At 36.4% G+C, this 26,924-nt stretch overlaps 1 protein-coding gene across 1 annotated transcript in view; it reads right to left on the reverse strand.

Annotated features, from left to right (window-relative positions):
* The window catches only part of bic (bicaudal), a 156,359-nt gene that overhangs the window by 38,817 nt on the left and 90,618 nt on the right, over positions 1-26,924 (reverse strand). Inside the window, exons 3-4 of the mRNA XM_090371739.1 lie at positions 11,605-11,718; positions 1,474-1,582 (exon numbers count right to left, since the gene is read on the reverse strand). Of these exons, the coding sequence (XP_090227865.1) occupies positions 1,474-1,582; positions 11,605-11,718 (223 nt within the window). The remainder of the gene's footprint in view (positions 1-1,473; positions 1,583-11,604; positions 11,719-26,924) is intronic.

The raw sequence follows: 26,924 nt of genomic DNA on the forward strand, positions 1-26,924 counted from the left end.
TAGATAAGTAAAGGTGCTTAATATGGATCTTGCAGTATTCTGAGAGGACAAACAATGCATGAAAGAAGTGATCAATCAAATTCTTATCTTTTAGCCACCAACATCAACTAGTAACCTTAATTAATTTTAACTCTGCTTTATGTTTACCTATAGCTAATTAGACATTTAAGCTTTTCTTTTGTAATATTGTATGTTTGATATTGTTTTGCAGACTTTCAGGATGAAGTAAGCCCTTCTGGCCATGACCATCGAGGTATGCTGATTTGTAAGATGTTTCCTCTTACCAGTAACTGACACTGGGAATTTATTTAGTCTGGATAAATGTAGGACAACACAAATATGCTAACACTACTTTCTCCACATAAAGAAATCAAAGCACAAAGTATAATCTCCATCTCCCCCAGCAATAGATTTGCATCTAGTGCACAGTTCTGATATTAACCAGTAAGATTTATTCTACAACAGGATGATTGTTGCTGTTGTTATTTGAAAGCTATTGGTGCAAGAGCAGCTTAGGCTATAATGCACCTAGCCTAGGTACACAACAGGATGATGTCAATAGTGGTTTACTCTAATGTATTAAGGGCTTATGCCTCAAGCTGCAAAAGAGTTAGACTATGTATATTTTAGTGCACTTGCATCATTTATACACAGCAGATTATAGATTAGCGAATTTGCAATAGCGGCACTGTTTAAGTTACATCTCATATTGTGAATACCTTCACGATGAGTTGCCATGACATTGCACTACTTCGAATAAGTAATGCTTCACCAGAAGGAGAAGACTGTTGTTACTTATTCTCAGTGGATACCACCACCCAGACGGCACCGTTTCAGGGCTATTTGGCCCTTCTTCGGTGGGTGGGTAGGTACCCAAGTGATGTAACTCTTTCACAGCTTGAGGCATAAGCCCTTAATGCATTAGAGTCCTAACTTATATCATACACCATCAGGCATCTCTCATATTGTGGAGATATACTTCACAACTGTTTTGTCATCATTACATCACTTGGGTACTTACCCACCCACCGAAGAAGGACCAAACAGCCCTGAAACGGTGCTGTCTGGGTGGTGGTATCCACTGAGAATAAGTAACAACAGTCTTCTCCTTCAGGTGAAGCGTTACTTATTCGAAGTAGTGCAATGTCATGGCAACTCGTCGTGAAGGTATTCACAATATGAGATGTAACTTAAACGATGCTGCTATTGCAAATTTGCTAATCTATAATTGGCTGTGTATAAATGATTCTGTGTATAAAAATTCTTTGTAATATTTAATTTCAAGTCACATCGATCCTTTGAGAAATACATATTACCGTTGTAACGTGGAGAATGTACAGTTCAACCTCACAGCCACTAGACCAAAATACTAGTTTCCACAGTGACGCAGCACTTGAATACTCCGAGATAACCTCATTATTAGTTAACTTTATGAAAATGCTTTTCCATCATCACCTGCTAATATGTACTTACGTTTTGACTCTGCATGTCCTGTAATAGCAAATGTATTTGCAGCCAGTGATGCTTGCACTTTAGGATTATTGAAGTGAATTACTGTTCCATCATCTTTGATCATATTAACCTATAAAGAAATTGGGAAACACAAGTTCACTCCATCTAAAAATTTACACAAATAGATGAATAAAGTATACATTTCATAATTAAGTCTTCATAAAATAATATTCATTCCTAAGCAATTTCAGCAACACAGAGCTTTTGAGCTGTCTGTGAACCTTTTAATTTTTTATATATTATTCATTTAAAATAATAATAAATTAATCACAGATGAAAGTGAAAGTTTAATCCAACAGCTCAAGAAACTATTAACAATAAACAATTCAATTACAATAAATATATGGTACTAGATGGGGTACACATAAATTTTCCTAATAAAATCTCATCAGTTCCTAATAAAATTCCTAACTTTCATTACGATTTTGCATAAGACCAGTCAACACATTTCACGTAACACTCTAAGGCAATTATGTCCCCATAAAATAACCATAAATTTAATTCCGAAACTACAAAAATAAATAAAATTCAACAAAATTTATTTTTTTATATTTAATCTCAAGGGAAATGAGGAATATTCTTGAGGGATTATTAGAAACGACGTGATCCTTTCTAATCATTTCTCTGATCCACTTTTAAATTTATTCAAACCAACTGCTTCCACAGCACCATGTGGAAGTTTATAACAATTACTCACTGGCTGAAAGCAAATTTTGCCACAGCTATCCTGCTCTGCTGATTCAAATTTATTTCCCTTTATATGTGCATCATCCGAGAAAACATAAGGATGCCATCATTTAGTTCACTTAATATACAGATATCTACTTTCTAGATGTTGCACTTTATAAAACTCAATTTGTTTGTGGTGAGAGAACTTTTGTGAATCCCTCGCTAATCTCATTACTCTTCTCTGAACCCTTTCCAACTGATCGACATTCTTCCAAAAGTGAGGCTTTCAAATGTGTACACAATAACCAAAATGCAGCCTACGCAGAGAAAAGGTGGTGATAAATCCTTTACTTTAATCCATTTCTTGTTAGTATAGCACTGACAGATCCCCCTAATCCTAGCACCTGTCAATACTGCTCAGGGAACTTCATGTTTGGTTTACTATTATCCAGATCTTTTTCATTCTCAACTACCTTCTTTGATATCAACAAAATGGTATTGTGAGATTACTACTACTCAAATGCAGTATCTCACATTTAACAATGTGAACCCTGATTTCCATTTTTCAGCCCACCTACTTAATTCATCTTGGAGTAGCATATCCTGATCACTGTCAACACCCCTAAAACTTTGTATCATCAGCAAACTTATTTATTAAACTTGATATGCCTACATCAAAATCATTAATAAATATTAACAGGATTACACTACATTATGTATGCATCACCCGCACAAGATTGTTTGTTTGTTTTGTTTGGTTTTTAGGAGCATTAGCAACTAAGGCCATATTGCTCCGGGGATATGCGGTGGTCATTCACTGACCTTTCTGCATCCTCTGTATCTGGTGGTCACGTGCTCAAACCTCGGTCTAATCAAGAAGCATGTGCTACGCACTGCTGCTCCTGCCCACAAGCAAGGAATGACTGCAATTCTTGCAGAGGGTGCTTATATAGCTGAAAGTAACAGCTGATGAAATATTACATCATCACTCATGCGTATCAATCTTATCTGATGCAATCTGTAAGAAATATTGCTGTATATTTACGTTATTCGGACGACAATTACAATTTTAAGAGGTGATGCATTTTCTTTGAACACCGGTGTATACTGAGAATGGTAGAAGATGGTTTACCAAGATCATCAATACAGGAGTTAGAAGAAAAGTAGGATGCTAGCAGGTTGGCTTTATCATTAGCTGAGGTGGCAACAGAATCCCCAGGTTTTGATATAGGTGGGAGTACAGATGGGCAAAAGTTACAGCCAATAGCTTTGATGAGAGACCAGAATGCTCAGCTGCCATTTGGACCAGCAGCAAGTTTTCTACTCTTCGATTGTTCAAAATCTAGTTTAGACTGATTAATGATCACGTTACAATTGTTTGAGCTCTGGTGTAGGAAGAAAATTAACCTGGAGATTCGGATGCAAACCAACTGATATGAAACATTCTCATCTTGAACAGCCTTATCGTATTTCTTGGAAAGCCAAGGTTCAGATAAAGAATGAGATTTTAAGGAGTGTGGAATAAAGGATTTCATCCCGAAAGGAAGAATTTCCATGACACCATCTGAGCAAACTTTGACATAGGATTTAAAACAGTAAACCAATGAAGCGATAGAAGAATAGAAATCTCACAGATCACCCCATTTCTCAGTCTCGTAATACCAAACATGAGGGTGAGAATGGACACAAGAGAAAGGCTCCACTCGAGAAGATCATATGTTGGTTGTCTAGTTAAGACTGTCTGTAATTTGGGTAGGTATATGCACAATCTATGCAAGAATAACAGTAATTGCAAAAGCCTCTACATCCCAATCAGTTGGGTCTGTCTGATCAGAAAACTGAAGCAGGTAGGAGTTGCGAACATTGAAATTTCTGAGGAAATTTACCTCACTGTTAAGAAGGTTGGAATGGAAAAAGCAGAGTTTCAAAGAAAGGAAGTCAACGAGTACCAAGTGACTAGTGAAAATGGAAGATCAACAAAAACAAGAGATGAATTTGACAGACTTTAAGCCAGAGAAGATCAAAAGGGGAAGGTTCCACGGTACTAAATCTCTGACAGGGAATATCAGAGTATGATGTTCCCTGTCAGAGATTTATCCTTATATATGTTTGTATATTGTACATATATATGTTCGTATATATGCACAAGTACCACCTTTGTGAAGTGAAAGGAATTGTACAGTGAATAATTAGGACAACTGAGATGAGTAGTGGTTTCAATCAGATGATTGCGATTCAGCCAGTAAAAGTAAGTGAGGCTTGGAAGGCTGTAAGTTAAAATGGACATCACTTAGACCGCATATATATCTGAAATGAACGAGTGTTTGGGAGGTTTAGATCTTTTCGAGAAAAGTTTGTTCTATGAACGTGATTATTTATAATGTATTCAGTAGTAAAAAAAAAAAAAAAAAAAAAGGTTGATATACGAAGTAACAAAATATTTGGATATGGCAACACACAGCAAGAATATAGCCAGCTCCTTGATATAAAGTAGCCTAGACAACTCTCCCCCCAGAATACACACTAATCAGCCTCCCTCCCTCCAGTCACTATCTGGCAGAGTCAAGACAGCAAGATTGCATTAGTTGACTCAAATACCTCCTGGGGTTACCAATAGGTTTGGTCCAGTGGACTATGTAGCAGCCAACCTGTGAACATTGTTTCAGAGCTGTAGTACCCTTGAAATGTGAGAATGACTGGATCTCACCAAGATGCCCATCATAACCTCAAAAAACATTAATCACACTGCACAATGGAAGAGATGGTGCTGTTCAGAGCCTTGCTCTATGGGTTTCACCATTTCAAGCCTCCAATAAACAAAGTAATGGTATTGCACCAGCTAATTAAAATCATCTACCACCTAGCAAAAGTTAATGAGTGTACAACACTCACCTTTTAAGGGTACAAAAGGTGATAGTGTTGTACACATTGGTACTAGCACCTCTGTAGCCAGGTGGGCAGGAGTAGCACACGCTTCTTGATTAAACTGGGGTTCGAGCCCATGACCACCAAATACGGTGGATGCGGAAAGGTCACGGAATGACCACTGCATACCCCTGGAGCAATATGGCCTTAGTTGCTAATGCTCCTAAAAACCAAATAATAACAACAACAACATTGGTACTAATGATATTAAGAATAAGAGATCTGAGGATTCACTTTACAAGTATAAGGCAATGTTAAGAAGAGGTCATCTTGATATATGATTAAATTTAGAATGTGTCTGCAATTCTGTCCAGACACAACAGGAAGAAGTAACTAAGAAGAGCATTGTCAGTCAATTCACCCTGGAGAAACTATTTTTAAAGGGATAGGATACACTTAAATAGAAGGGGTGACAATATTTGCTGATACTACTGATGCACTGTTGGGTGGGTCAAAATAGTGCTAGCTTGGGGAGGATGATACCTAAGATACTATTCAATTTGTTTAATTCAAAATAAAAATTGCATAGGATTTATTGCAACTAGCACTTAATATGAATTTATTCTTCTAAACTTGAAAATGACGATTTCAAAATTATTCCATAATTAAAACTACTGCAGTATTTTTTCATGACTAGTGTTTTTACTTAATTCCCATAATCTCTTTAATTTAAAAAAGTGTGATGAAATGTAACTAGCTCAGACAATCATCTTATGCTTTCCTTCATCTAGACAGCAATATTCAGGATTTAGAATACATTGTTCAAATTAGCCTTAAAATGATTGAGGTGAAATGTTTTTTCTTATGTCATCTTTCCATCTGGTTTCAGAAACTTGGATCATGTTTTGCCTATAAAAAGTTACGGTGGAGTTCAGCGTTTTTTATTTAGCTATTAGAATTATTATTTCCAGCATACGTCTTTCTCCCAAAAAATTAATTTTGACAATCATATATAGTAGACTCTCGATTTTCCGGGATAGATGGTAAAAAAAAAAATAAATAAAATAAATACCAGATAATCGATTTCCCGATTAATCCAAAAATACAGTAATCCCCCGACATACACAAGAGATACGGTCCAGGATTTCTTACGTAAGCTTAGTTTTACTCAACTCGGGAATGGCTAATAAAATATTGCTTCTATATCCCCGATATGCCAAAATTACAAAACCACATAATATCCTCAGAAGAATGAAGAAAAATAGTTATATATTTTTCAATTAATTAGTTATATATTTATCTGGGGGACAGCGTTGAAGCAGCCAGAGTAGCAAATAAAAAGGAGAAAAAAGCTCATGTTATTGTACTGTAAAAACTGATATGTATTTCGTAGCTTTGGTTATTACAGATGACTTCATTGGTGCCGATCCCTTCTCGCATTCTGTCTTTGTCTTTATTATTGTGTTCCCTTTTGACACTGACAAGTCTGAATCCCACCTGATAATTGTTAATATTTAATCATTTTCATACATTGCTATAATTTTAATTTTCTGACCAAGCTCTATCACTTATTCTCTTAGTCGGCACCATGATAACGGTCAAATTTTAATTTTCTGTAAAGAACTTCACAGGGTTAAGGCGAAGACTCACTATTATCACCCCACGCAAGCTCAACTAAAGCACACATTTCTGGAGGTCACTACCATAAAACAATAAACACTATTTGCAGTTTCTGGTTTATTGGGCTTTTCTGTTAGTGCAATTCATTATAAACAGGTAGAAACTCTATCTTATTGTATTTGCGAAGATACCAATATCTGGAATTCTGTGGGTTTTTAAGTTATTATGGTGAAATGTGTCTCCTTCACCGAAATCTTCAGTCATATAAAAAAAAAAACAAAAAAAATTTTAAGAATCTTCTCTTCATTCCTATTTTTAAGCTTGTTACTCCATATCTCGCTTGTGCGTGCTGTAATCATCATTACTGATTGCTTATTATTTCTTTTTTACTGTTTTAAATTTTACAATCCTAAAAAAAAAAAAAAAAATACTTACGTCATGGACTTACTGTATCTTATGTATAATCAAAAAATGTTCAGCAACCTATGTAAAAAATATGAAAATATATAAAAAACAAAAAAATTTACCATCACTACACGGGTGTCTAATACGACGCTTCCCTTTCTTTTTTTTATGATGTCTCATATGGTTTGGTCATCAACATTATAACGGTTCTTTAAAGATTTAACAGATGCACAGTTTTCAAACTTTTGAATAATTTCAAGTTTTTGTTTAATTGAAAGCACAACTCTTTTACATTTATCCATTATTTTCACGATTTCTAAAAAAAAAAAAAAAAAAAAAAAAAAAAAAAAAACCACCTACTATATAAAAAAAAATTGAGATCCCGGACATAAATAACAAAACAAAATTTGTCTTTTTGTAGTGCAATGGAACACAACAATCGACACGACGCACTAAATCAAACTAAACATTGTTCTCTCTCTCTCTCTCTTCTTTTGAGCGGCGGATGTGAAAACAGGAGGGTTCCAAGATAATAGGTACATTAACCTCCAAGACAACTTATAAAGCTGCATCTTGTCGCTTATTTATGGCTTGCAAAACATCTGTTTATACCTATTCTAGTTATTACTTGAACTTGAATTTTATGATTTCTGGTTGATTTTTTTATTATTATTATTTTTTATTTGGAGTCTTGAAGTGTCCTGATTAATCCAATCCCAGTAAATCAAGTCTGCTGTACTTAGATTTCAGAAAAGCTTTTGACACATTCCACAAGAAAGACTGATGTACAGATTGGAGTAGCACGGGACTAAGAACAAACTACTGCTATGGGTAAAGGCATGGTTGATGGCAGAAGACAGTGGTTATTAATGTATTCTGCTCTTTATAGACTAATGTTATTAGTGCAGTGTAAGACTACTTACTTCTTTCAATATTTATTAACAATACTGATAAAGATATCCCCTAATATCAAAATTTACAGCCGTCACAAAACATATTTCTAAACAATGCACATCTGCATAATCAGCACAACTCAGAGGAAGATTCTGTTCTACAACAAGAAATGCAAATAAACATTCAAATTAAAAATTTGGTGGTATAACATCATTACCATAATATGCAACATCTACTTTTACATTTCTTTCTATGCACTGCATGCTGTCATTATGCATATTTGTTTGCAAATCTGATTATATTGCGTTTTCCACCTCTTGAAACTACCTTTTTCAGATCTTACAATACATGGAAAATCTTGCATATATCTTCTGAAAAACATTTAATTAGCTTCTCATCGCTGATATAACACATATTACAAAGAACAACACTACTAACAGGCATGTCTATTTTGCAATATAGACTACCCTACCACAGTACATCTGGTGGCCAATTCTTTAAAGAAAATAAGTAGACATTGGCAAAATTAAAATAAATACTAATTTATTATTATTCTTTATTGTGAAAAGAAAAAGATGGAGAAACTCTTCGCCACAAATAATATTATAACAGTGGGATGGAGAAAGGTAAAATTGAGTAAAAAAGACATTCTATGTTATAAACCTAGAGAGTTGGCAGCTACATACTAACCTTGGAAAATTCCTGCTAACTTATTAGGTAACCTTTATAGTTATCTGATAAATTAACACATATATTCATATAACTTATTTTTCTATTTTTTTTTGTTCATATTTACTATGCACCTTGAAGACTTGTCAACACAGTTTTCCAAAACATAATTTGTTTTGGAAAACTGTGTTGACAATTCTTCAAGGTGCACACAGTAAGGATGAACAAAAAAAAAAAAAAAGAAAAAAAGAAAAATTAGTAATAAGTTATATGAATCTGTGTTAACCTAATTATATAATAAATTAAATAACTATAAGGGTTACCTAATAAATTAGCAGGATTTTTCCAAGGTTAGTATGTAGCTGCCAACTAGATTTATGACAGTCTTTTTTGCTCAATTTTACCTTTCTCTATCCCACTGTTATAATATCATTTGTGGCGAAGAGTTTCTCCATCTTCTTCTTTTCACAATAAATAATAATAAATTATTATTTATTGTGAAAAGAAATTAAATTAAAAGAAAACAATATTAAATTAGTATTTATTTTCCAAAACATAATCTATGTTTTGGAAAACTGTGTTGTTTGGACAATCTAAATTATGGTTCTCATAATTAAGGACCATGTACCCAAGCAGTTTGATTTACATGAAACTGACATTACTTACATGGAAAGAAGTGATGGTAGGTAATCTACTGCACTTGTTTTTATACCAAGTCTATCATCTAAATAATTAGAACTACTTCTTCAGAACACGTTCATGGTTTAACTCAATTCATTTCAAATTTATACCAATTTGAAACAAGATAGCTGTCATTAAAATTATAAGCATAATCTATTTATAATTAGTATTTGCATGCATGAATTCTGTAGTAGTATGTGTGTGTGTGTGTGTGTGTTTACATACATATTATAGAAACCATCCCCAATGGCAAAAATATCCTCACACTCCTTGTTCGTTTTTGGAATTACATTAACTAGCCTTCAGAAGCAATATTGTTTGGTTTGCAGACATGAAATTATTTATGTATGTGAGAGGACACAGCCAGAATTTTTTTGGAAATTTTATGTTAGCTAGCATCTCCCTAACAGCACGATTTCTTCTCTCAAAGAGAAAATACTTGCTGTATTTTCTTTCATTTGATTCACAGTATGTTTTTTGTTTGCATTTTTCTCATAGAATTTTACAGTGATTTTTTGAAATGGGCAATAACAAGGTTTTTTTGATTTAATTATTTTGTTTTTAAATGAAAATAATAATATTAATAACTCTAATGAATATGATGTTCTACATTTAGAATGACTACTTGAGTGACCAAGAGAAAAAAAAGAAAAAAAGTAACAATATAAACAGCCATGCTATAGGCATAATGAAATGAAATGTGTACATTTCTCAATGTTCCAACTATTCCTACATGCTGTAATTATACAATGGTCTGTGTAACAACATTTTAAATGGCAAATACAAGCACAACTGCTGCATTATTATGTGATTTATCTAACAATGAATCCAGAATCTCTTTTCAGACCACACTTAAATTAAAATCCAGGAAAGATACTAAGAATATTGTCTTCTTTATTTATCACTGTAATCATTACTTGTAATTAAGCATAATCTAGTCTTTAGTTTCCAGTAATTTTATATTATTACAGCCGACACTGTATATAGACATTTAGGTTTGAAGCCTATAAAAAATTTAAAAACAAGGACTTTTTCACACAGTATGGAGTGATAGCAATTATTTGTAATGACTCCAACCAGTAATGATGTTTTTACATACAGTCCATTCCGGTTATTTGGGACACATCGGGACTAGTGCATTTTGGCCCGATTAAGCGGCTGCCCCAATTATCCGAAGTTTCAAGGAAATAGTTAAAAATATAATGTATCCCCCCCTTTACAATTGGTTCACTGTACAATCAAATCAGGTTATGATGGAGTCACCATAGTAAAGTACCATTCACTTATATGATGTGCAGTAAGCGCCGGTCATTGTGATCACATTTGTGAATTGAATTTCAATTCTATTAAACAGCCATTCTAATTAGCAAAAATAGGAAGTATATTATCCACAGGCTATAAAAGCAAAAATATATTAAGCACAAATTTACCCTTTATTACCTTACAAATTAAAAAATTAAACGATATGTGAAAATCGGAAGAATATACTTGATAATCGGAATAATTAATACGTACTGTAATATGTACATACGAACTAGTTGACATTTCTGTTCACTGACATTTGTGGGTGGGGGTTAAAATTTAAAACAGTAAAAAGATAAGCAATCAATAACAAAGAACACGGCACACGCAAATTGCAAGTAACATGATACGCGCAAGTGAGAACGGAGTAACGAGTTACAAAGATTTAAAAATAGTAATGAAGAGAAGATTCTGAAAATTAATTTTTTTATATGATTGAATATTTCATGGAAGTGTAAACACATTTCACCGTAATAACCCACAGAATTCCAGCTGTCGGTATTATCGCAAATTCAATAAGATCGAGTTTACTGTCCGTTTATGATAGATTTCACTAACACAAAAGCCCAATAAACAGGTGACTGCTAATTGTTTTTATTGTTTTATGGTTGTGACCTCCAGAATTTTGACCGAACCATGTGGTACCATCGGAGACAATCGTAGGGTAATCTCCAGTGCTGTGGTCTCCTGCCCCGATTAAACGGCATGCTGTCCCAATTAAGCGAAGTAAACCCTAACTATTTTCTCGATTGGGTTCTGTTTTTTAAGATTTGCCCGAAATAAACAGCTGCCCCGATTAACCGGTGGCCCAAATAACCGGAATCCACTGTATATTGTACTATTGTATTCAGTTTGTTCTAATAATATTTTGTAATAAGTACATGTTTTTTTAATTTTTTATGCAATTCCAAATAAGCAGACACCTCTCTGATAGAAAACACAGCATGCACGAAGGTGTCTATTATTAGTAGGATATACTGTACTCACTTCTTCAATTCCTGGTATGTTATTCACAGCTAATTTCTTCAGTGAACTCTGTAATTTCTTATCATCTGTTGTTGCTGTCCTATGCACAACCTTCTTCTTTCTTCTTGCAGTACCCTAAAATTAATCAGTATTTTATTTTTGCCAAATTAATGTTATTTTCAAAATAACCCATTCTAAGAGGGTTTTTGTTTCAATCGGCACAATCATTTAAACAATACTAAATTTTCTCTCCATTGGTCTATACTCCACACTACAGAATCTGTCACAGCCCAGAATTTTCTGTTGCTCCAGCTCATTAAATGAATCAAGATTATAATTCCTCTTTTGGCACACAGTAAAAATTTCAAAATATTATTTATTGAAAAGAGTAATGGAATTATGCTAAGTAAAAAAAAAAAAAAAAAAACTTATTTTACTACATGTTCAAGAAGAAACAAAACTTATGGAAGAAACAAATATGATATTTTTTATGTACAGGTAACCCCTCATATAAGACGGTAATTTGGTTCCCACAAAATCTCTTGCAATGCAAAGGTGACTTCAGTGACTAAACGGTGACTACAGTGGTCTCAGACAATTATTAAATTCTATGCAATGGGACCAACTGATGAAGCTACCAAGAGCAAATTCTGAATGAGAAGCATGAGGAGGATGAAATCGTAGAAGCTATTAGGCATTTTATATCAATTAGACATAGTGCTCAAGAGCTCAGACCTAAATGGAAGTCAACTGAACTGATGAGGCACATAACAAGGAAGAAAACTGCATGGGATGCATAAATTATCAGGTACAAAAAGAAGTCTACATCAGCTATAAACTGTCTGCAATCAAATCAGAAAGGTTAGGCAAGCTAAAGCAGATTAAGAGAGGTCTCTTGCAAAGAATACAAAGAAACGCAGAACCAATGTATTTGCTTATGAAAGAATAGGATGAATACATCAGAAGGATACACCTTCCTACACCAGAAGGAATAGGATAAATCACATTGGTCAACAAGATATCAATAGTTTAGCTGTTGATGAACCGTGTCAAGATGCTGACAAACTGAATAGGCATTTTGCTTCTACATTCACTAAAAAGAAATAATTCTTTTAGGGATGGGGATGATGGAAGTATGTCAAATTTTAAAAGAGTGCTGATTCTGCAATTAAGAGGAAAGTGGAAAAGAAACTGTTGAAGCTAAACAGAAAAAAGGCACCCACCATAGATGAGATCAATCCTATTATATGATTTACTTTCTTTACTGAAGCAAGCTCCATCTTGAGAAGAGGCTGTCATATAAAATTAGCAATTTCAAAATAACTGTTTATTAGAAAAAAATTTTGAGCATAAAGGCAAACAAGGCCCCTTGAGTTGAAGGCATATACTCAGTAATTGTGAGGGAGGCTGTCAGAGATTATACTGAACCACTGAAATTAATTGAGGGCATCTTTGACCCAGGAGAAATTGTTTGGATTGGAAAAGTGGCAATGTATCACAAATATATAAAGGCAGTTCTAAGAGAGAAGTTGGTAACTACACCAACTACAGACCAGTTAGGCTGTAGTTGGTGTAGTAGTCTTCAGTGGTAGGGAAAAATCTTTGAGGCAATGAATAAGAGTGATATAGCATTCTGAATAACACACAACACGGTTTTGTTAAGGGAAATTCGTGTTTAACTATATTAGACTATTCTGACATAGTCAATCATGAGCTGGATGTAGAGAACAATTTCAACATAGCTTATTTGGAGTTTTACCAGGCATTTGACTCATTCCCTCATGAGAAGTTACTGTATAAGGTGGAACATGTTAGGATTACCAGAAAAATTCTAACATGAATTGCTGGGTGGTTGCAGGGCAGAAGAGTGATATAGCATTCTGAATAACACACAACACGGTTTTGTTAAGGGAAATTCGTGTTTAACTATATTAGACTATTTTGACATAGTCAATCATGAGCTGGATGTAGAGAACAATTTCAACATAGCTTATTTGGAGTTTTACCAGGCATTTGACTCATTCCCTCATGAGAAGTTACTGTATAAGGTGGAACATGTTAGGATTACCAGAAAAATTCTAACATGAATTGCTGGGTGGTTGCAGGGCAGAAGGTAGAGGTTCTGATTAATGGATATTCTTCAGATTTGTGTAAATCAGAAGTAGGATGCCTCAGGATTAGTTCTTGGATCACTGTCGTTTCTGATTTTCATAAACAACATTAATGATGGGATAGTAGACTTGATGTCAAAATTAGCAGACAATGTAATGATCTGTAGAGTAGTTAACGATCAGTACCAAGCAGTGCCCCTTCAGGATGACTTTACCAGGCTGCAAGAACAGTCAAAAGTGGCAGCTGTTTTCATAGGACAAAATGCAAGGTCTTACACTTGGGGAATAGCAACCACAAAATAAATTATACACTTGGTAAGGTTGAATTAAAAAAACAGTAGAGGAAGAAGGGGATCAAAGAGTTATAAGATGGACAGATGAAGTTTCTCAGCAGTGTAAACAGGCAACTAGGAAAGCCCAAGGTGTCCTATCAATGAACTGCCCAACAGCTAAAATGTTTTGGTAATAAAATCCATTTTAACTGTCATACAAATATGACAGTTAAAATGATTATATTTCCTGTCTAGACATGTCAGTCAGTCTGAGCCAGGCATCTGTACGTGCTACAGTTGTTCATTTCAACTGAGCAAAAACTTGAAATTTAGCATGCTACATAAGTGTGTAAACAGTGCAGATAATTTTGTTATGTGTGTGTGTGTGGTGAAGTGACATTTGCATCACAGAATCATGCCATTATTCCAATAATAAAAAAGTATACAACTGTTGTATACCTTTTTGTTCGGCTGCAAGATTGGGAACCAACTAAATCCGGGCACCGCATATTTGCTGCAATACTTGTGATTCTTATCTCCACAGCTGATTAAATCACAAAGGCTGCTCAATGCCTTTCACCATGCCTATGATATGGAGAGAGAGCCTTGGAGACAGATCATATGTCAGACTGTTATTTTTGTATGGGATTTCCAAAAATATCTGGAAGAAGTGGACCTTAAACTACCCAAACATACCATATGCTATTCAATCAGTATCCCATGGAGAAAGATTACTCGTATGGGAGCCACCAGCTGAATGTTTTACAATCTGAGTCAGGTTGTAAAACTGATGGCTGAGATAAATCACCATAACCTTCACATCAATAGATCCTGATTTTATTTCCAATTTCCCCTCTGCAGAGTCGCACAAAATTATGCAAAGTGAATTAAATTATCTTATCAGACGTCTTGATTTAGCAAAAAATATAAAAGAAATTTAAAGCTCAAGACTGCAACAGTGGAATCTCCTTCAAGTTAATATTAAAGTGTCTGTATATAGGTACTGCCAAAAGGATTTACCTCAGTTTTTTTTAAAAATAGAAATAACCTTTAAAATAGAAAATAAAATTACCAGCACTGACATTTTAATGGATTCACTTAATACTGGCCACAACCCTCAAGACTGTAGACTCTCCATAGATTCTTCTAAATTGAGTTTAAATGAAGTGGTACTACATAATGGTAACATACCACCATCAATTCCAAATAGACCACGAAATTCATATGAAAGAACCATACAATAAGATGATGCTTCTTATCAAATCTATCAACTAAAAGGACTACCAAAGGCAGATTTACAGTGACTTAAAAGTTATTGCCATCTTGTTACTGATACAGAAAATTTTGCTGTTTCTTTGTGAATGGGACAGAAGAGCACAGTCTTTCCATTACAGAAAAAAAAAAAAAAACTGGCCTTCAAGGCAATCACTCGATCCAGGCATAAAATATGTCCATAACAGCCCACTGGTTGTGCCAAGCAAAATCCTGTTACATCCCCTACACATAAAACTGGACTTATGAAACAATTTGTTAAGGCCATGGATGAAGATGGAACATCTTTCAAATAAGTGTAATTACAGACCTGTTAGTTTAACTTCTGTTCCAGGTAAAATAATGGAGTCACTTGTTAAAGAAGCATTGCAGGATTATTTGGACAAGACTGCAGTAATAATTCAGACACAGCATTGGTTTGTTAAGGAAAAATCTTGTCTGACAAATTTGATTGGATACTATGATGTGATTAAAGAGGAGCTGGATGCAAAAAATAATTTTGATATCATATACTTGGATTTCAGGAAAGCTTTTGATACTGTTGTGCATGGAAGACTACTATACAAATTGGAGCAGTATGGTATAAAGGTAAAGTTGCTATAGTGGATAAAAGAGTGGCTGAGTGGGAGAAGACAGAGTGGTAATCAATAGATGTTACTCTCCATGGACTAAGGTTATTAGTGGAGTACCCCAGGGTTCGGTGTTGTCTATATATTTATTAATGATACTGATGAAGGTATATCAGGCTTAATTCCAAAGTATGCAGATGATACAAAGGTTGGCAGGGTTGTTAATGACAGTAATGGCAGTGGGCTACTTCAACAGGATCTAGAAAAGTTGGGCAGATGGGCTGAGAAGTGGCAACTGAAGTTTAACGTTGACAAATGCAAAGTACTGCATATGGGTATAAGCAACCCCAGAGAAACGTATCAACTGTGTGATACTACACTTACTTCTTACATCAACCCAATCTGAGGAATTAGGATCTGGATTTAGGGAATAATTTCGACATTGTTTATTTAGATTTCAGCAAAGCTTTTGACTCAGTCCCACATGAGCGGTTGCTTTATAAGCTGGAACAGGTTGGAATCACTGGGAAAATCCTTAGATGGATAGAAGGATGGCTTCAGGGCAGGAGGCAGAGGGTTGTGATAAATGGCTATTCCTCAGATTGGGTTGATGTAAGAAGTGGGGTTCCCCAAGGATCAGTATTAGGACCACTGTTGTTTTTAATTTTCATAAACGACATTGATGAAGGGATAGAGGGCATGATGTCTAAATTTGCAGATGATGTTAAAATTGGTAGAGTAGTTAATGATCACTGTCAAGCTGAGCTTCTTCAGAGAGACCTAGATAGACTTCAAGAATGGTCAGAAAAATGGCAGCTGTGCTTTAATCCAACAAAGTGTAAGGTATTACATCTGGGAAACAGTAATCCCAAAATAACTTATTCACTTGGTGGAGTTCAACTAAACCCAGTACTGGAGGAAAGGGACTTGGGTGTTACGATACGGTCAGACATGAAATTCTCTGAGCATTGTAAACAGGTTGCAAGGAAGGCCCATGGTGTCCTATCGATGATCTATCGAAATTCTGCAAGTAGAGATAGGGACGTGATAATCCCATTATATAAGGCTTATGTTAGACCACACTTGGAATACTGTGTTCAAGTATGGAGATCGCACCTAAAGAAAGACATCGAGCTTCTTGAAAGGGTGCAAAGAAGGGTAACTCGCCTGGTGAGATCGGCAAAAGGGCGTCCTTATGAAGAAAGACTTCGAATATGTGGGTTGCAGAGTTTGGAAACTAGACACCTTAGAGGAGATTTGATTGAGGTGTTTAAGGCTCTGAGAGGCATCAGTAAAATGAATGAGGATAAAATTTTCAAGATTATAAATGATGCTAGAACTAGGGGACATAAATTCAAGTTACGGGGGGAACTGTTTAGACTGGACTGCAGGAAGTTTTATTTTAGCCAGCGAGTTATAAATTACTGGAATAAGTTGCCTTCATGGGTGGTAGAGGCCGACAGTTTGGGGAAATTCAAAGGTCATCTGGATAGTACTTTCGGGTAAGGGAAGCGCATAGGATGACAGGATTAATTTCCTTTTTATTTATTTTTATTTCATTTTATTATTTTTATTTATTTATTAATTATTATTATTTATTTATTTATTTATTTAATTTTTGTTTTTATCATTGTTTTGTTCGGATTTTTTTTTTTGGCTGGTGCAGCATAAGCCATAGGCTTTCTTGCACCATACGGCCGTTACTAATACTAATACTAATACACAGGGTCGTAGAAAATGAAAAAGATCTGGGAGTAATTGTGCAGTCATATATGAAGTTTTCTGAGCAATTCAAACAGGCTGCCAGAGCAGGCCTTGGGATATTGTCAATGATATACAGGAATTTTGCTAGGAGGGAAAAGGAGATGATTATCCCTTTGTATGAGGCAATGGCCAGGCCACGCCCTGAGTACTGTGTACAGGTCTGGAGGTCTAATTTTAGGAAGGATGTAGAGTTGAATGAGTACAGAGAAGAGCAACAAGACTGGTGAGGGGAAACGAAGACTAGGCACCTGCAAGGTAATCTGATTGAAGTGTATAAGGCCTTGAATGGATTGAGCAGGCTCAATTCTGATGGGATTCTTCCACTTGCTCAGATTACAAACCTGAAGGGACATAAATTCAAATTGAAGAAAGACAGTTGTAGAATAGACATGCAGAAATTTTCCTTTAGCGAGCAGGTAGTTGTCTGCTAGAACAAACTTTCATCTGTCATGGAAGTTGATAGCTTAAATAAATTCAATTTTTTGGCTAAGTAAGTTTCCTTTCTTACATCACATGCCTCTACTACTACTACTGCCACCACCTAAAGGAAAAATTTCCAAGACTTAGCGAGGCCAAAATAAAGGAAGGTTTTGTTCACTAGTCCACAGATACCTTCAGAAGGATAAACACTTTGACCATATCTTCCATGATGATGAGAAAATGACCAAGGATGCTTTCAAACTTGCAGCAACAAATTTTCTGGGAAACAACAAAGCAGATATAACTATAAACAACTTGTGAGAAAACTTCTGTCATCATACCATAAATTAATTAGGCTGCAAGATGTTATTAAAAACACACCTTTTTTCAACGCCATTTGTATTTTTCTCTGGACAACTGTGGAACCATAAGTGAGTTTGGCGAGAAATTCCACCAGGACATCTCTATGGTGGAGAAGCGATACAAAAGGCAAATGGAACTCTGCAATGGTAGTTGACTATTGTTGGACTGTGACGTGAGATGCCTCAGATGTGAGGTACAAACAACAGGCAAAGTAGAAGCATAAAATCTGAATCAAGTAATTTTATGTATTTTGCTGATCAATGTGATTTAACTAAAACTGTATGAATTCTTATTAATTTAAACTGTATTGTAAAGTTTTTCATAATATAACATGTTTTCAATAAAGATATACTAAAACAGTATAGTGAATGTGCTTTATTTATGCCATTTGAAGCCTACATAGCATATTTTATAGAATATAAGACATGCCAGTATTTTCAAAACTTGAGTAAAATAATTTTTAATGCTGATTTCTCAACTCTGCAAATTAAAACAATACAGAAAAAATTCCTTCATGACAGAAACAAAAAAAAAAATAAAATAAAATAAAATAAAAATATATAGTTTCCCCCACATAGCAGCTGCCACAATCGTGGCAACTGCTATGTGGGAGAAACTGCCAGGAGATTCGAAGACTGCATCTCAGAACATGAGGGGCTCATCTGGAATGCTGACTATGAGCATTGTGGTTGCAGAATACTATTGGTTCATACAGCATGACCTAAATCTGCGGTGTGATACTGAAGTCAATGACCAATCAGATCACTACCACCAGCGGTTGTGGCTTAAGTCACTTCATATATCCAGTTGCCATAGTGTCCTCAATCGCAACAGAGGCATGTGCATGCACCCAGTCATGGAGGCAGTTGTCTTATAATGTGACAAGCGTTGGCACACACCTCATGCGTGCACCCTGCAATTGCAGCAACAATTACCCAGTTCTACCCAGTGAATGCTCCTAGTATTACGTGCACCAACTTCATGCATGCTATTTGCTTGTCTGGCATGACCACCCTCGGCACGTTCTTCATTCTATTGTAACGTTTTTATGTATTTTTATGTGTTTTACATTTGAGGAAGAGACCCAGTCTCGAAAGCTTCTGTGCTCATTTCATTTTGCCTGTATTACCCCATTTTCAGTTTTCAATAAACCTTTGTTAGAGTTTTCCAGAGGGACAATACATTTACTTTATTAAAAAATATATTGAAAATCTGTTAACCAGTGTGATTTATCGAACATTACCGTGTAGAGATACGGAGGTCATACACCCACTGTATAAGGCAATGGCAAGACCACATTTGGAATACTGTATTCAAGTATGGAGACCATCTGAAAAAAAAAAAAAAAGAAAAAAAAAAGACAATGAGCTTCTTGAAAGGGTGCAAAGATGGGCTACTCGCATAGTGACATTGGCAAAAGGGCGACAGTATGAGGAAATACTCCAATTGTGTGGGTTACACAGATTGGCAACCAGGCAGCTCAGAGGTGACCTGACTGAGGTTAATAAGGCTCTGAGGGGGTTAGTAAAATGAATGAAGGTAGAATTTTTATTGTTATAGAGAATTCCAAAACTCAGGAGCATAAATTCAAATTATAGGAGAACAGGTTTAGACTAGATTGTAGGAAGTTTTCTTTTAGCCAGCATGTCATTGATTGCCTTCACATGTAATTGAGCTGACAGTTTGAATAAATTAAAATGTGAACTGGATGGTTAACTAAGTGAGAAGGGAAGCAAATAATCTGTATTTTCTTATCTACTAATGCCCCCCCCCCACTAGTCAAAGGCCTGTGGCTTCCTTGCACTTTATTGCTATTACTACTATTAGTATTATTATATTAAAAGAGGCAGCAAACTTTAGGCATAATTATAATGGCAAATTTTGAAACGGGAAGTGGAGGGATGTGCAAATGTATCTGAAATTCATAAAGGGGGATCAAACAGTGAGTAATTAGACTTGTGAACTTAACTTGTTCCACATAAAATTACGAAATAATGGAAACACTGCTTAAAAAAAGTAATCTAGGATCATCTAGACAGGAATGCCTTAACAAATCCCTGCAGTCACATCACTGATTTGTTAAGGGGCAAATATTGTATAAGCAATCTGACTAGATACCATGATGCAATAAAGATATAAAAAATAATGTTGTCATCATATTCATCCACTGACTTAAGGACATGGTTCTTGAGGCTGTCACAGATATTCTCTCAGGTATGACAAGCAAGGCTTGCTACCTGGGAGTCTAAAATGCTGATGGAATTGATAGAAAACTGAATTTCGGCAAAGTCTAGTCATTCTGAAACAACCAAACACTGCTTGCACATCCACAACAGTGGGACTGTTAGTAAACCTATAGAAATATAGCACCTAGTACACCAGACCAAACCAATGTAAGCATACTCAGCATTAATAACCACACCACATCACTCAGTAGTGACTCTTCATGCATTAAGAACCTGCAGATAAATGAACCACTAGGTGGCAGTGATCACAGTGTGTTGAAGTGGGATTTACTCAAGGAGGTAACTACCATCAGAGGTAAAGGGAAGGGTTTTTGTTTTCGTAAAGGCGACTATGATGGTCTGAGACAGTATTTAAATTCTGTACAGTGGGACCAACTGATGATGTTACCAACAGCAAACTCAAAATGGGAAGCATTCAAGGAACTAATCTTGGAGGCTACCAGGCTTTACATACCAACTAAGAAATATTGTTCAAGGTTTAGGCCTAAATGGTTGTCAGATGAACTAATGAGACATGTGGCAGAGAAGAAAAATGCATGGGATACATATAAATTAATGGGTGACATGGAAGCCTATGATAGATATAAGTTGGTCTGTAACCAAGTCACAAAGGAGATTAGGCAGGCAAAGGCAGACTACGAAAAATCCTTGGCAAAGGATGCAAAGAAAAACAGAAAAGAGTTCTTTACATACTTGAACTCGAGAAGGAAAGGGATGAATCAGATTGGTCCACTGGATATTGATGGTTCAACAGTTGAGGATCCTGCTCAGGTGGCTAACAATCTAAACGAGTATTTTGCATCTACATTCACGCATGAGGAGTTATTCAGGAAGGAGAATGATGTAGGTAAAATAAACATTGGCAGTGAGCTGGATGATTTTGTAATAACTGAGAGGAAAGTGGAGGAGAGATTGTTGAGGATAAACATAAAAAAGGCACCTGGGGTGGATGGGATCTATCCAGTTATATTAAAGGAGGCAGCAAAGGAAGTATGCAAACCCCTAGCCATAATTATGAGAGCTTCTTTGGACTCAGGGGAGGTACCCATAGACTGGAGATGTGCAAATGTAACCCCAATTCACAAAGGAGGATCAAAGGCTGACACAAGTAATTATAGACCTGTTAGCTTGACTTCTGTTCCAGGTAAATTAATGGAGGCACTGGTTAAAGAAGCACTGCAGGATCATCTAGACAAGAATTCAGTTATAGCTCAGACGCAGCATGGTTTTGTTAAGGGCAGGTCTTGCCTGACCAATTTGATTGGATACTATGATGTAGTCACAAAAGAACTGGATGCAGGGAAAAACTTTGATATTATATATTTGGATCTTAGGAAGGCTTTTGATACTGTTGCACATGGAAGACTGCTGCACAAATTGGAGCAGTGTGGCATTGGAGGCAAATTGCTGCTATGGATAAGGGGATGGTTGAGTGGCAGAAGACAGAGAGTGGTAATCAATGGACACTGCTCAACGTGGACTAATGTTATTAGTGGAGTTCCTCAAGGTTCAGTGTTGGGTCCGTTGTTGTTTTCGGTGTTTATGAATGATATTGATGATGGGATATCAAGTTTAATGTCCAAGTTTGCAGATGATACAAAGGTTGGCAGGGTCGTTAAGGACACTACTGACGCTATGCTGCTGCAACAGGATCTGGAAAGGTTGAACAGATGGGCTGAGAGGTGGCAAATGAAGTTTAACATTGACAAATGTAAAGTACTACATATGGGAAACAGTAACCCCAGAGCAACGTATCAACTCTGCGGTACTACACTGACAGTGGTGGAGAATGAAAAGGACCTGGGGGTAATTGTGCAGGGAGATATGAAGTTCTCTGAGCAGTGCAGACGAGCTGTAAGAGTAGCTCATGGTGTCTTGTCAATGATATACAGGAATTTTTCTAGCAGGGATAAGGAGGTGATTATTCCCTTGTATAAGGCAATGGTTAGGCCACATCTTGAGTACTGTATACAGGTCTGGAGGCCTCATTTCAAGAAGGATGTAGAGCTGCTGGAACGGGTACAGAGAAGGGCAACAAGATTAGTAAATGGAACAAAGGGTTGCTCTTACGAAGAAAGGCTTAAGTTTTGCAAATTACAGAGTCTGGAGACTAGGCACCGGCGAGGTGATCTGATAGAGGTGTATAAGGCCTTGAATGGTTTGAGCATGCTCAATGCCAATTGGGATTCTTCATCTTTCTCAGAATAATCACCTCAGAGGGCATAAATTCAAATTGAGGAAGGACGGATGTCGGATAGATGTGCGGAAATTTGCCTTTGGCCAGCGGGTGGTTGGTTGGTGGAACCGACTTCCATCACTTGTTGTTGAAGTTGATAGCCTAAACAAATTTAAAGCTCAACTGGACAGGTATTTCGAACGAACGGAGGGGTGAAATGGGAGTGGGTTTTTTTTTTTTTTTTTTTTTTTTTTTTTGGCTGATGCTGAATAAGCTTGCTTTCTTGCATCGTATGCCTCTACTAATGCTAAATGCTAAAATGCTACCAGTAGTACTCTGGTGTGGATGCTATACCACAACCAGAGTACTGCTGCCCCTGTGTTAGCAGGAAATATTAGGTGGTAGATGACTCTCATCAACTGGTGCAATACCAGCAATTTGCTTATTGGAGGTTTGAAGTGGTCCAACCCATGTTTAATTTCCAGAGTAAAGCTCTGGCAACCCCCCCCCCCCCCACCACCACCATCTCTTCCATCATGCAATTATGACCGATGTCTTTTCAAGTTATGATGGGCATCATGATGCGATCCAAGCCTCCTTACATTTTAAAGGTACAGCTCTAAAATGGTGTTCGCAGACTGGCCAATAGGTATTCCACCAGGTTGTGGGGGGTGGAAAACAATAGATTATACTTTATATTTATTTTGTTTTTATTATTTATTATTTCTTGTTCCCTTATAGGAGTTGTTGTCCACCTTATTTTAATTTCCCCACTTACACATCTGACTTTACTTTACAGGAGAATTCCAGATTCAAGGGAACTTCTCACTCAATTATTTATAATTCCTTTCGGACAGGCTGAGTGTTCAAGAATGACAAACAACACACACATTAATATATAACATAACATTTTATTTACACTTATATACACAATATAGAAAATTAACACTTCTCAAGCACATATTATTATTATTATTACTCAAATTTGCCTATGTATTATCAGTTATATATGGCAATTAAATACATTGGTTTTGCACTAGAAAGGTTATTTCTTTATACACAACAAACTTAATATCTTTACAAAAACTGCTATAGCTTCTTCTTCACACATGAACAATAATTACTTAAGAGGATTAGGTACACCCTTTCTCCTATTTAAATCAAATCCTTACCTTATAAATTGATTTAGGAATTTCACTCTTAACTTCCGTTTAATTAGTACCCCATTTTGTCTTGGGGAATAAAAATTCACAACTTTCTCTAATCAAGACAGATAGTACATTTGACACCAATTTCTGGACTAATGCTGGTCCCAAGGGTTAGCTACACTCATAAGGCTATTTCTTTCTCTGTATTTCTCTACCCTTCCCTTCCAAAATATATCATACCTATATGTTAGACAATAACAAATATCAAATTTCTCTCCTTTGCCTTTCTACATATGTCTAATTATACATTAATCAAAATCCAAAACTATCATCTGACTTATCTCTATATTTATGTATGTATTTATATCTTTGTATATCCTTCCCTTAACATCTTTCTAAACATTATACTAATCTGATATTAGAGTTCCAACAGTCCTTTATTTGTGAGGGAGAATACTATATAACTAGTCACTTACTTAATTTTACGAGTCAGATTTCTCCGTTTTGGGGCCTTTAGCTCCTTGTCTGGGGATGGCATCATCGTTTACCAACTGCATTCATCTCAGAACTTCAAGTTTCTCCATGTTGTGTAGTCTGCGTCTGGATAGGGCATCATTGTGTCTTTTAGGAATTTATGGGCTCGTCTTCGATACTGCTACTTAACCTTCGGTTCAGCTATTCTGGCGGACTAGGAATTACAACTTTATCTTCTCAGCTCACTTACCTGCGCCTTGCCTTTATCACTGCCTTCAGATGGTCGACTAGGGTTATTTTTCTCCTTACACTACTTATTTTCACGCTGGCCACTTTCACTACTTTCCTATAATGGACAGCTTTATTTCTCCATACACTTTTCAGTCGTTTGCATACGGGCTACTACCCTTGCCTTTAGACGACGGACAGGCTTATTCTCCTTACACTTCATTCATCTGCATACGGGCCACTACCCTTGCCTTCCGATGACGGACTGACTTATTTGCATACGGGCCACTACCCTTGCCTTCCTATAACGGACAGACTTATTTGCATACGGGCCACTACCCTTGCCTATAGACGGACAGGTTTATTCTCCTTACACTTCGTTCATCTGCATACGGGCCACTACCCTTGCCTTCCGACGACTGACTGACTTATTTGCATACGGGCCACCACCCTTGCCTTCATATAACGGACAGACTTATTTGCATACGGGCCACTATCCTTGCCTTCCGATAACGGACTACTCGACTGTTCTCTTCTACTGCTGGATCTGATTTTTCTAACCCATCTTCATAATCACCACATAAAGCTCAACTGCTGCATCTGTGTTTCACTCACATTTTCATAACCACCCACATAACGCTCAACTGAGGGAACTGTCCTCGTTTCCCCCTGCTCACTGACTTTTTGTTACTCTGAATTCAGCAACGCCCCTCATAATTCCTGCCCGCCTTTTTTCTGAGTTTACCCAATCTTCTCATTTTTGTCAACTTTCATCATTTCCTATTCGTCCTTTAAAATTTCTCAAGCTGTATATTCAGAGCTCATTTTAATAAATTTCCAAATTTTTCCCAGGCAATCCGCTGCTTTGAAGTTCGCCATCATCTTCGCCACCCCTCGTTAAGCTTAGCAGATTTATTTTACATGCTCTAACAACCATGCCATCGCCGACAGTCAGACGCAAATGTGATTGCTAGCCGGAGTAATTTGACCCGTATTTACAACCTGGCCGATATTTTATGTGTCACCGGACAAAGGGATGTCCGACAATGTTCAGTCTACAGCCCTTTTGTTCTTTCTGGCCATAGTTATTCGCACCTGCACGCCAGTAGTGCTGTCACCATTCCCGTTGTTATTGTTTGTTCTTTGCCACGGTGGGAACTGAAATGTATCCCTAATTGCTAATAGCTTACCGCTCCCTTCTCTAATTCAACCTTGTCTAATTTTTAATTCTTTGTGAGTGACCTAGAATAATATTAGTGACTGATAGTGTTTACTGTCCTATTTTGCTATTTCCTAAGCTTTATTTTAAATAAATCTCACTCATTTCTAAAATATTAACATGTAAGATTTTTCATCTTACAAGGTCAAACCGATTAATAACTCTCAGGACTTCTGGATCAGCTGGTGAATAATCTTGCTGTCTCTACTTTGCAGATAGTGTGTATCTGTGCATGAGGACATTGTGATGTAATTTCAAGGAGCTAAGTATATTTTTACCAGGTGTATGCAACACCCAAAAACATCATTATTTCATACAGCGTGTCCCCCACCCCACGCATTTCACAAATATACATGGTCTCAGTTCCAATCTCAGTGATGTCCATTTCCACTTACAGTCTGCCAAACCCAAGTACTTTTTCTCACAGAATTTCAGTTATCGGTTAATTCAACCACTGCTCATCTCAGCTGGCCTAATTATCCACTATACGATTCATTTTGCTTCAAAGATGGTACCTGCGCATATGCCCAATCTGATATTCCCTGTCAGAGAGTTGATGCCCCAGGGGCTATTCTGGGGTTATGCTTATGATACAGTGAGATTGCTCTGTGACAGATTGTGCTTGTTTGCTATATTGGAGGTGTATTATTACTGGACTAGGCATCTTATCTCACTGCAGTCTGGGGCAGGTATTGACTGGACAGTGGGAATTGGTTGATCTGCATCTTTGACCACATGTGGTGACAGCCTCTTGCATCCCCTCCCCATTGAACCTGGGATGTGGATGATTTTATTGATCAAGGTTAGATTTCCAACTGCTTTAGATTTTCATTCAATGTTGAGTAGTTCTTCAAATGGTTGTGCTCCTTGCACTTTCACAAGTTTTGTATTTTATAAATTGTTTTTGTTTGTTTGGTTTATAGGAGCATTAGCAACTAAGGCCATATTGCTCCGGGGATATGCAGTGGTCATTCCCTGACCTTTCCACATTCTCCGTATTTGGTGGTCACGGGCTCGATTTATAAATTGTAAATAGCTGTCAATTGCTAAGTTTGGTGTTTGGCTTTTATTGTATATAG

Source organism: Mastigoproctus giganteus, chromosome 4 (genome assembly GCF_048544385.1).
Source record: "Mastigoproctus giganteus isolate SK-2022 chromosome 4, ASM4854438v1, whole genome shotgun sequence".
Classification (NCBI taxonomy): domain Eukaryota; kingdom Metazoa; phylum Arthropoda; class Arachnida; order Uropygi; family Thelyphonidae; genus Mastigoproctus; species Mastigoproctus giganteus.